Source organism: Bemisia tabaci, unplaced genomic scaffold (assembly GCF_918797505.1).
Source record: "Bemisia tabaci unplaced genomic scaffold, PGI_BMITA_v3".
Classification (NCBI taxonomy): domain Eukaryota; kingdom Metazoa; phylum Arthropoda; class Insecta; order Hemiptera; family Aleyrodidae; genus Bemisia; species Bemisia tabaci.
This window is the reverse complement of record NW_027311796.1, coordinates 23,186-35,178: the sequence shown is the minus strand read 5'-3', so window position 1 is coordinate 35,178 and position 11,993 is coordinate 23,186. Positions and strand designations below refer to the sequence as shown.

The following is an 11,993-nucleotide window of genomic DNA, read 5'->3' as shown; positions in this document are numbered from 1 at the left end:
GTTAAAGTTCAAAGTGTTTACTTCCCTTGAGGATTGGATTTCTAGTCCCCTTGCTTAATTCAAAGTCTTGTCAGTGCTGCAGATGATCAAAAGATAGACTTAGAGCCTAAATTTTCAAAGGTCTCAAAAAAAAAAAAAGAATTTGGCTAAAAAAACGGGTAATGTTGGAATGAACAGTCGCAAAATAAAAATACCTAGCTGTGATTGGACATAACCTTGCTTTCATCAATGCATAAACATTATTCGAATGAAAGACAGCAAGCATGAAATAGGACTCTGCATTGTGGTTGTAGTGACCCGGGTTCAAATCACCTGGGCTACTTACCATGGCCAAAATACAGGGTCTATTTCATGCTTACTATTTTTCATTCAAAAATTTAAAAGCCTAAATGAAAGCAAGGTTATGTCTAATCACAGTTATGTATTTTTGTTTTGAGACCACACATTCCATCTTTTCCCAGTTTTTCAGCCAAATTATATTGTTTTGGCTGGATTTTGATTGGTGCAGTATTGCTCTTGGCTGAATTTTGATTGGTGCAGTATAGCTCTTGGCTGGATTTTGATAGGTGCAGTATTGCTCTTGGTTGGTTTACAAAGAATCTATACTATAAGCTCCGAGACCTCATAAATTTGCATTTCTGGTACATAATGCTGAACCCTAAATTTTCCAAAGGTCGTAATTAATCAAAATAGTCAACTCAACTGTAAATTCAATGATAAAGAATTCCGTTTGGTTAAATTGAGCCGAAAAGAACCAGTATGGATTCTTGAAAGTTAAAGTTATAATTCAATGTTTTAACATTCTTTCTAAAGGATCAATTTCTATTCCCCTTGATTGGTTTTAAGTCTTTGTCAGGGGTTTAGCTTGAAAGTGTGAACACTTTTTAGGAAACTTCTGGCGAAACCTAGAATATATACGGCTTCGTTGCAAGACTAAAAAGCAAATCCGTTTAAAAAAAACTTTCTTAAGCCTGCGTTAAAAAAACAAAATGAGGAACACAAGAAGAAAGATAGCAAATAAGATTTAAAAAATCTATAATTAAGTATGGGATGGCAACAAATAAAACTAGAGTTTAAGTACTAAAATCACAGGGTTGCAATACTAAAGGAAATAATAATAGTGATAATGACAAAAAAAAAACACAAGTCACCTTTATGGATAAATTTCGTTAGACTTTGGCGAAATTCAGAAAAAAGAAAAATTAAAAACGAGAGCCTTGCTCATTGAGTTATTTTTAAGAATCAGTTTTCAAGGTGCATTTTCATTGTATCAAAATTAGAAAAATAAAGGTGGATGAAATTATCCAATGGAATACCTAACTTAGAGATTGTACGGTTATTTCATTTCCTAACAGAAACTTCTAATTTTTTTAAAAAAAAAAAAAAAACTGAATAGACACCATTTGTCTTTTATCTTTGAAAATCCTGGTTCAGAGTATAAACCTAATATTAAAAGATTCATAAAAAAATCAAGATCTAAAATGTTTAAAAGAAGAAAAGAGTAAAAAATTCTCACGTGATTCTGACGATTTCTCATTTTCTTCGGAAAGGAAGGAACGCCACCATAAAAACACCTGATTTCTATGAGAAAGAGGTATTAAATTGACTTTCTAGCCTCTTCATACAGTCTTAATTTCTCTCTCAAATCAGAAATAATTTTATCCTTGGTTTCAAGTTCCGTGCGGAGTTCTTCAATGATCCTATTCTGATCAGCTATGTGTTTGAATCTGGCCGAGTTCATGTCACGGAAATTTTTAACCAAAGTGAGAAGCTCCTTTGCCGTTGGACGTTTTCCGGGATCTTTATTGACTAGTTCCATTATAATATGAGCCTAAAAAAAGTCATTCAGGTATGAAAACAAATTTGCAAGATATAAAAAAGCTAGGGCTGTGCGAGCCTGGTTTTTTGGGTTCGAGTATTTTTCCACTGTTTCTAGCCAAGTTCGAGCTTTTTTGAGCTTTGAAAATGACCCTGGAGCCGAGTCAAGTTCGAGTAATTTTCAGTTTTAACACAAGATTTTTCAATCAAAAGATGATGTCAAAACTAAGAGTCGTAAGAGTATGATTGAAAAATTTGGGAGTTGAACTTTTTCGACGTTTCTGGCTCAAAAAAGCTCGGAATACTCGAAAAAACTCGTGCAATTGGCACTCGAGCCAAGTTCGAGTACCTAACCTAACTTTTTGACCCGACTCGAAATTTGAATACTCGCACAGCCCTAAAAAAGCAATGACAGACTTTTAGATGTCCTTAAAGGCCAAGCACCACTGATCATTGAGCCTGGGATTTCAATGCAGGCAGAAAACTGCTTTAATCACATAACCACTGGGGCTGGACTGATCGAATATAATGGAAAATAAGTATATAATTTTTTTATCACCCTGCGCTTGCGCCCCACATAAGCTACAGTTAAGTTGATACATTTATCTCTAAACATCAGCAAAAACCTGGTTACCCACTGTCAGAAATTGTTAGGGATACCGCTTTATTCTTGAAGATTGCTACTTCAACTTCATTATGCAGAGCATTTCGTTCACTTGGGACAACGGATATGCCAGTGAGAAGAAATTTCAATCTCCCTATCCTGTATTTTTCTTTGCTTGCCTCCTACGTCTTGCTCACTCGTGCATGACGTACAATTGATTGCATCATTCGAAGAACCTTTATTGTTGCATTACTGCACTTGGACAAAGAAAAACTTGATATTTGCCCAAATTCGGAGGCAAATATTGCAAAAATGGCAAATGAAATCTTTGGGCCTCTGCAGGACTAGTGTATTGTATTGTTCAAGATGATGAAGAAAGTAACGCTTGCTAGTGCCATCAAATTCAATCAAAGAATGATTTCCATCTGAATAATTTAAATGAAAAAGTTCACCAAAAAATATTTAGCTTTGCAATAATCTGTTTCCTAATAGATTTGACTATTTCTAAACAAATTCCACTGATACTCTGAATAACACAGCTATAAGCAAGACTATGAGCTTGATGTAAATACTTATTGAAGTTCCAACCTTCACTGAAACATTCAAAGTTTCAGTTATGTACTTAAAATTCCTCTACAGCAATAAAAATCATGATTCTTCATTTCGTATCAACTTTAAATTATTTGTGCAGCATAACTGGTTAGGGAAGTTCTTTTGCAAGTCGGAATACTTCTATTTTAATAAGTGGTTATTTCTAAAAACAAAAACTGCAGGATAAAAGAGATAAAATAAGACTTACGATTTCAGGACTAGCAGATTGGAATTCAGGGGCAATGTAGCCAGTTTGAAGTTTTCCGATCACTTGAACTCGTTCCATTTCCGTCATAAAAGGGCAAACTAATTCAAACAGAACTATTCCAAGACTATAAATATCACTCTGAAAAATAAACGAAAGAGAGGGAGTTTTAGATTATTCTGGTAATGAAAAATATTAAAATGATGTAAGAGAAGAGATCGATCTACAAAGCAAATTTCCTAAGAACATTCTTATACTGAAGTATTCTAATAGACAATACAACAGACTTCGGACAGATCACTAGCATAGTTTCACTAAAGTTTTCATGAGTTTTGATTATTGTTTTCTTTGATCTTACATTTGTAAAAAATTCTATTTTAAGCAAGCTTTGTTGCAGTGCGACTGCTTGATTTTCTTGATGGAAAAATCGATAAAATAAAATAGGAAAAAAAAAATTTCTCAGTTTGGAAAAAATCCACTCAGTTTGCAACAATGCAGACCGCCTGTCAAACTTAACTTTTTAAATGGGGAGCTCCTCAACGTCAATTCTAAAAAACTTCCATGATTTTTCTTCTCTGTGCGAGGCAAACTTTAAAAAAACTTCAAGAAATGATGTTGATTTGTTCGCCTCATAATGATAAGATAGGAGCGGGTATTTTTAAACATCGCAAATGAGATAAACCTTTGGGAGTTTTCACTGTTGATGTGTTTGTCTCTTGGGTCGCAAGGCCTCTTGAATGTACATAGCGATAGGATGTAATAACACGGTTATTCTTATTAATTGTGCTGTAGTTATTAAAGAGAAGTTCAGAGGACTGATAGAAAATGTCTAAACGGAAGAACTTACTTTTGGGGTACACGTGCCTTGCAGTTGTTCTGGAGCAGCATACAATTTTGTGCCAAACTGTCTTTGTTGGAGGGGACACGTGATGAAGTTGTTGCTATGGTTCAAAGGCTCATGAGACAAAAGGCACGCAAGACCAAAATCCCCTACTTGGGCGACTTGAAAATTTTCACTGATAAAGATGTTGCTTGGCTGAAAAAAGAAATATCATAGCCCATATAAATTGCAACTGAGGGTACGTTAATAGAATCACCTGATATTGCAAATGATAATTTATTTAAAGTTTGAAATTATGACTATGTGATTTCGAACATGGAAAAAATGTACTAAATTTTGTGCAATATTCGATTAAAAAAAAAGAAAGAGAGATGGTGACTTTGCCACGCTACACAAGAAAACATCAAGATAGAGGACAAATGTTTATTTGAGCACAATGAGATGCTGTTCGGTTCAATGCTGGATACGACCATACGACATGTTTCGAGTTTGGTTGGACCCATTTTCAACGCAGCACAATCTAGCCTGTCAATCTGCTTACACTCTGAGGGTAGAAATAAAAATCAAACTAAACGACAGGCATACAGCCAAGCTCAAGGAAAAATAAAAAAATACTGAAAAAGAAGGAATTGAACCATTTTGTTCTTGGTAAAAAGTTACTATTTTCCTCCATACTAAGGAGTATTCTGTGACTCAAATCTCACAATTTAGTCTCAGTTGATATATTTTACAAATCAAGGCAGATAAAAAAGATTTTTTAACATGTTTATTGGCTAAAGTTTGAAATTTTTTTTAGCATCTCTAAGAATGCATAGCTTGGAAAAGGGAAGATAAGTTGAAGCGTCTTCCATTAGACCAACATTTAACCATAACAAGAGAGTAAATATGTCTCAAATTTAATATTGATACTTTTTTTGCGCACCTTTTTTCTTGATGCTCTGAACTATTAACCTATAACAAAGTTTTACAGCATCATCTGGAATCATTTACAATGTTGCCCAGCCTCAACAGGGACCTTTGCAAAAAAAAAGTCAATAATTTTACATTCGGAATTTTTGCCAATCCTGCTAAAGCTTCATTTGAATCCTTTCAGATCAATGATTTTCGGTCAGAAAATGAGTTGATAAAAAATGATTAGTTACCTTGATATCATGATGAACAATATTCTTGGAATGTATATATTCCACACCGCTGATAACTTGTTCAAATAGATTGAAACTTAGACGAAGGTTTGGGGCTTTGTGTGAGGAGTTCCGAGAGTGCAGCCACTGCCTTAATGTTTGTTTGCATAGCTGCATTTGAATAAATAAAATAGCAGAATCCTAAAAAAAAATAACAACAGGATTTAAACAGAGAAAGAAACTTTAGAATACTCAAAGATTGCAGTTGGAAGTTAAAAGTAACGGTGATATTATTGACAAATCTGAACCATGAATTGAAGGAATGGATTAGGTGAGAAGTCTAACTGAATGAAAGTATGAAAATAAATATGGTAGTATTTTCAAAATTTAACACCTAAAATCAAAGATTTCTTGTTTAAATTAAAAAAGCAATAAAGACTGGACGATATCTCACACAGTAGCATTTGACAGTTAATTCTTTCAATTTCAATGTTGTTTCAAAAATTCATTTTGTACAAAATAAAAATTTCTCTTGATCAAGTCCTTGACAGTATATTGGAAACTGTATGGTTTTCAAAAAAATAAAAATCTGTGGAAAGATTTTTAAAATGCACTGTAATTTGAATTTTTATCATTGACAGAGGAAGATAGTGCAAAACCGGAGGAGACAAAAACTGATGGAACTTACTAACTAACTGATTAACTGAAACTAACGAAAAATACAATTTAAAACCTGTGAGCTGGACAAATAAAAAAAAATAAGAGAATCCAAAAATAAAAAAAAATCTAACTCCCAAAAAAAATTAAAGTAAATGGCAACGCATTTCAGGACCTTGCAGTCTCTTCTTCAGACCAAAATCCCGACAACTCCGAAGTTCAATCTTCATGAATGGAATGCGGAGCCTTGAAATGTGTCAGCGTTGACTTTCTTTTGTGAAATTGAGAGAAAGAGTGTTAATATTAAAAGACATAGAACTTTACCTGATAATTTCGATTGTCTTCGAAATGGTTCATGGCATAAATGTTTCTGGGACAAAGAGCTTTACAATCATCCGAACATGACTTCATACATTTCTCACTTTTGCCGCTGCTCTTTTTCCTCGTGCGTAAATAAGTTGATGGTCTGCCGGGATCTTCAACGTTATTGCTGAGAGAGCTCGGGGAATGATTACTCCTGGAACTAGGTGAGTGACTACTCCGGGAGCTAGGTGAGTGACTGCTCTGGGAACTAGGCGAATGATTGCTCCGTGAGCTAGGTGAGTGATTGCTCCGTGAGCTAGGTGAATGATTGCTCCGTGAGCTAGGTGAATGATTGCTGTGCAAACTGGGTGAATGGTTACTATTTGAGCTCTTAGAACAATCACAGACACAATTCTTCGAGGCATTGCTGGAAGGAAATTTATGATTATTGCTGGTAGCGCTCTTCAAATGATTGTTGGAGTCACTTTTCCTTGAAGAATGATTCCCCGTTGATGATGAGTCACTTGAGTTTCTAAAGATGACAACACTTGACATGTCATTTTTCAGTCTGGCTGACATTTCATCTTGCCTGAGGCAGAAAGCAAAGTTAGTTTGCAACATTTCAAAGTTCCTATACATTTTGTATTAGAGAAGCAAAATAAGGGGTATTCGTAAAGTAAGTTCATATTTGAGGGGCTTGGAGGACACGGCGCATAAGTGCAGTTTTTGAAAAAATTGAGATATTAATGATTTCAAGTAAAACTTGTCTTAATGCATATTCTGTGAAAATTCGCTCCTGAATTCCATTTTTTTAGCATCAAAAAGTCCGTTTGAACTGACTTCCCACCAGAAGGATCCACATTATTTCGAAACTTCAAACACATATTCCTAGAAATATCAAAAACTGCACTTATGCGCCTTGTCCTTCAAGCCCTCATTTGTCATATCTTCTAAACTAATGAAGATAATTTAAATCTGAAAAAGCGTTTTAATTGTTATACTATCAGCTTTCTACAAAGCTTCAGTTTCTTAAATTCGGTCATCTGGGTGCCAAGTAACATCAGTTTTCCCACACCTCTCTTGCCACCGGGTGTCCAAAATTTAAGTGCGTCTTTTGAGAGGCTCAAGGAGTGTTACTCAATACTGAAGGAACTGTTTGGGGGATTTTGTTTTCAAAATGAATAGTCTCAATTATTATTGTAAAAGAGATTAGAAATAGAGGTGAGTAACTACTACCAAGTGAGTAATAAATATATTACTTGATTTTCATCAACCTAGAAATATCATGGATAATCAAACAGGTTTGCTCAGCCCAGATTCATTGAAAAGTCTGTTACAATCTGGACACCTCATCATAAGAAAAGTTACCTACATAAGAAAGTGGCTGGGTAAATACTCACAAATCATCTGAAACTTTAGTTGGCTCAGGTGGTTTAGCTTTCGATTCAACAGGCTCAAGCCAGGCTGCTTTGTAGGACACTATGTTGGGATGATTTAGTTTTGCCAGCATTTGTACTTCATGTAAACTTCTAAGAAAGGCATTGGCATCAGAATAACTGGAATATAAAGAGAAAACTGTAATTAGTTAAAAATCGGTACAGGAATAGAATGAAAATTTGATGGTATTTTTTTAAAATTTTGAAAATACCCCTTCAATGTGCATTAAAGTTGATGGTACATGAGATGGAGAATCAGTAACAGAATGGAGATTAACTCTGAATATAAATAGATGTTTTTTATTTTTTATTTACTCCAGAAATGTTTATCAGATTTCAAGAGAAGCCACAATTGCAAGATTTTGTTGATTTGATTTTACATTGCCCTGATTAAATCATTACGGATGATCTGGATTGGAAAAATCAAATTAGAAGATCTCAGAGGCTTGTGTGGATGTTGGATACAGAGGAAAGAAACACATGTATAGGGGGGCATGGAGGACTTTTTAAAAACCAAGAAGAGTGGATGATTTTAAAAATCGTAAAAATGTACAATAAGTAGGTTACCTTAAAAATATTTTTTTCACTGCATAGATTCCATTGTCCAATTTGTTTTTCGCCTTGTAAACATGACCAAATCCACCGCGAGCAATGAATTCTAATTCCTCAAAATCATCTCTATAGCGGGACCACTGAAATAAGTTCTCAGACCTTACATTAAGAGCCCTGGAAAGAAATGATTAGAATGCAATAATTGTCAGTATTAAAAAAAAAAAAAGAGAGAAGAAATAAGAAAACCAGAAAGACACCCTGCGCTGAGCATGCATTACAGTGTGGATCTAAAACTTTTCTGATACGCTCAACATAATTTTCAAAAGTCTCCAGAGCAGTATGTCTACTCACTAAACTGGTTTTTTTTTTCAAAGCAATTGACTTAGGTAATTAGGTATTTATTTTTCCCCCCTCAATGTTTAAAGTTGGAGAAGTTCTGTCTAACCTAACCTATAGGTTCACAAAATTACCTTGTTTTTTTTTTTTCATTCTTGACGGACTTATCATTTAAGATATAATTTTCCTGAGGCAACTTTGTACTAGAAGTCAAAAAGCCATTGCATCAAACATGATAAAAAATGTATCTGAAAAGCTGAAAGAATAAAACTTCCGATTATGTACTCATCATTTACAAATTATCATTGCTTCATTAATTTTTGATTACTTAGTAAAGAGACAGCTTAATTTCTGTGATGATTTCCACAGCAGCAGTACTTATTCATTGAGTACCCTGGACTAAAAACACTCACCTAAATATATGTGACATACTTACCGAGGCATTAGCATCAATTGTTGATTCGATATTTCTGGCTGCGTATTTTTGGCAACATTTATCACATGAAAAAAGGCCTTCTGGTAATGACTTCGCATGAATTTAAATTTGTCTTGACGGAAGGATTCATCAATTAATTTTTTCTCACACAGTTTTTCGCAAATTTCTGAAAAAATAGGAGCAAATGTTCATAAAATACAATCTATTGGCAGTTTGTAAGAGAACTTAAGTGAATGGTAGTTCATCAAAACTGTTGAGAATCAAGAAGCTTTTTTCACACAATACATTGAATGAATGAAGGAATAAATTTTTTCTTCAGTGAATCTTTTGTTAAAGAACTGCACATTACAAAAATAGATTTAAGATACCAGTGAGTAACATTTTACAAATCTGCACAATAGTAATGGACAATATTAGATTTACAGTGTGGTACTGATGAAAGTCATTACAATTCATAGTACTTAGGGTAGGTACTAAAAAAAATAATGGTTCATTCTTTCTGTACGTACCGTACCAAAAATTAGCCGCATCTAAGTATTTCCTTTTTCTTTTTATCAAGCAAGCATTTTTGAAGACACTTTTTTGAAAAACTGATTATTTTCATCACTTTAAGTCAAATTACTTCAATAAACAATTTACTCATTTGCAAATATAAACTGATTACTCTAAAATTTATTTCCAGTTCTTAATTCTGTTTTATTAAAACTTGTCGGAAAGTAATAAACTTAACTACCTCCAGAATTTCATATTTTTTTTTTTTTTTTTTTTTTTGTGTGTGTCTGTGGAAAACTCAAGATATCTTCGCAAGCCTCTGAACTTTTCTCTCAATTCAGAAGCAGTGACATGAAAAAATTCCTCAAAATTAGGCAAGTTTGGAAGTTTATTTCAGGATGGCTTGTGAATTTGGGGGGTAATTTTTTACTACACCTAGTCAATAGTGGACACATAATCTTATACTTACTAAGGTATAATTTATGCTGCTCCTCAGGGTTCACATCCAACGAGTTACACCACTGTTCGATCAAAGATTCAATGAGAAGGCTAGAGGTGTTTAACTGCACCAGATCGGTTTTGGTAACCTGACGAGCGCTTGGATCTCCTGAAAAAGTCATAATTCAGCATGATTACCTTCCTGTTACAATGAAAATAATTATTTTGTGACAAATCGTTTTGTGGACAGGAACCTTGTACTATGCAGAAAATTCACTGAAATTTGCACAAAAATCCACACAACCATTTTCAGGTGAAGAATTAAATTGCCCACTTAAATTTGGCAATAGCTGACGTGGCTCGGTTCCTTTCTGCTTAATGTACTTAGTCTCCATCATCACTACAGTGGCATGGTGGGTACGTAATTAATGAAGCTTTGAGTTACTTGACACTGTTACAAGTCCGTTACACAACAAGGTATAACTTTTGAATAAACATGTATGTTTTTGAGGAAAAATTTAAAACTTTCTGTGACATTTTTCCAAAATCATTTAATGATTTATTTCTTTCAAATGAGTTTCAGCTGACCACTGGCCTGATCATAATCAAGGATTGTTATCATTCAGACAATCCCTACTTAATTGGCAATGGAAGGCGCACCATTTCATGTTTTTGCAGGCATGCACAAATTTCTTTTTTTAAATTTACGTACCCATCCACCTTCGTACAGCAGAAGGAAATACGGTTGCGCACTTGGGATAAATAACCGATTATTAAGTAATGTAGATAATTTAATAACTATTTACTATTTCTTCTTCCTCCTCAAGAAGCAAGAGAAGCAAGCTGAAACTCCTTCTGACAACTCACCAGCCTTTTTACCCTCGCTTGTGGTGCAAAGTGAATTTCCCCGGTCCAACTCAAAAACGCACGCCCAGGTAAATGCCCAGCCTAAGTACCATTCCCCGAATGACGCCTCTGGCGATGGACTAAATGAATATCTGCCAATTAGAGATTGTGGGAAGTGCGCGAGTTTCATATTTTTAAAGATTTGATTAATTTTATGACTCGTTTCTGTACTGCCTTTTCTGTTGTACGATCATCCTTGTATGTCACTAAACACTTGCAAGAACTTCATAGATTCACCTTGAAGGTGAGCAGAAGATAAACATCATGAAAACACTAAACTTACTTGCTAAGTCCTAACTTCATTTAACAGAGCTGTCTCATCATACCCCATCTTTAAGCAGATGTTTCAGTACATCAAAATATACATTTTGTAAAGAATGTATGCAGGGGTGGGATAATTAAATGACAAGCGGCAGCGCTGCCGAGGTGAAAAATCAAACTGTTCAATTACCCTGCTTGACACTTAACATTTTCTTTCCTCAAAATATGATGGAGAGGGGCATTAAATTTTCACATAGGTTGGGAAAATGACTGTGAAAATTCTCTCTTGAGACGTGACAATACATACCAGCATTATCAAAAGCACCATCTGTTTTGAGATTGGCAAAGGCGTTCAGATTTTCATCACCCATGACTGCTACAGGACAACCAGCATTGAATATGGCAATTAGACTAAGAATTCATGTTCAATTAGTATTAGATGGAATACACTGGATGAATAAGGCAGTCAATACGATATTGACTGTCAACTCCATCGACACGATGTATCACTCAGATTAGACCATGAAGCTGAAGATAATTCCGACTGAAAGCATGCGATCACTGGGGATATTAGCTGACTGTTTTACAGAGTCGTCAAAGAAAATGAAGAAAAAATGAAAGGGCAAGTTTCAGTAAAAATAAAAGAAGAGAGAACTATCCAAGGCACATCATATCACATCATCCCACAATGTGTGCGGAAACAACACATTATCGCCGCATAAAAATTAGATGAAAATTTCGTAACACATAGAACCGCAGAAACAAGAAAACAAACAGATGGTGCACAGGTGGGATTTTAATTTACGTGTGCAAACATCAAACACGAGCCATTTGTGACGAAAATTCAACCACGACAACGGATGGATCTTGACGACAACTAACATGACTGTAAAGAGGTTAGGTAGGGTTTCTCTATCAATCGACATCGAACAGAGTAAAGAATCGCTCTTATCAAAATCGAATGAGGTCAAGGACCCCGATCAGCTGTTTTCACGA

At 34.7% G+C, this 11,993-nt stretch overlaps 1 protein-coding gene across 1 annotated transcript; it reads right to left on the bottom strand.

The window, feature by feature from the left end:
• Positions 1-1,018: 1,018 nt before the first annotated feature.
• LOC109033926 (eukaryotic translation initiation factor 2-alpha kinase 1) lies at positions 1,019-11,876 on the bottom strand. The gene is made up of 10 exons (XM_019046780.2): positions 11,305-11,876; positions 9,862-9,999; positions 8,901-9,066; positions 8,144-8,302; positions 7,541-7,696; positions 6,162-6,729; positions 5,202-5,381; positions 4,066-4,254; positions 3,222-3,359; positions 1,019-1,831 (listed from the first exon to the last, which is right to left on the bottom strand). Exons 1-10 carry the CDS (start codon positions 11,366-11,368, stop codon positions 1,598-1,600), a joined length of 1,992 nt encoding a protein of 663 aa, XP_018902325.2. The 5' UTR covers positions 11,369-11,876; the 3' UTR covers positions 1,019-1,597.
• Positions 11,877-11,993: the final 117 nt, after the last annotated feature.

Excerpts from the sequence above, each read along its gene's own strand:
- LOC109033926 (XM_019046780.2), bottom strand. The coding sequence starts at position 11,368 with ATGGGTGATGAAAATCTGAACGCCTTTGCCAATCTCAAAACAGATGGT. Across the intron at positions 10,000-11,304 it reads TGGTGCTTTTGATAATGCTG|GAGATCCAAGCGCTCGTCAG; the intron begins GTATGTATTGTC and ends TGACTTTTTCAG. Across the intron at positions 5,382-6,161 it reads AAGACAATCGAAATTATCAG|GATTCTGCTATTTTATTTAT; the intron begins GTAAAGTTCTAT and ends ATTTTTTTTTAG.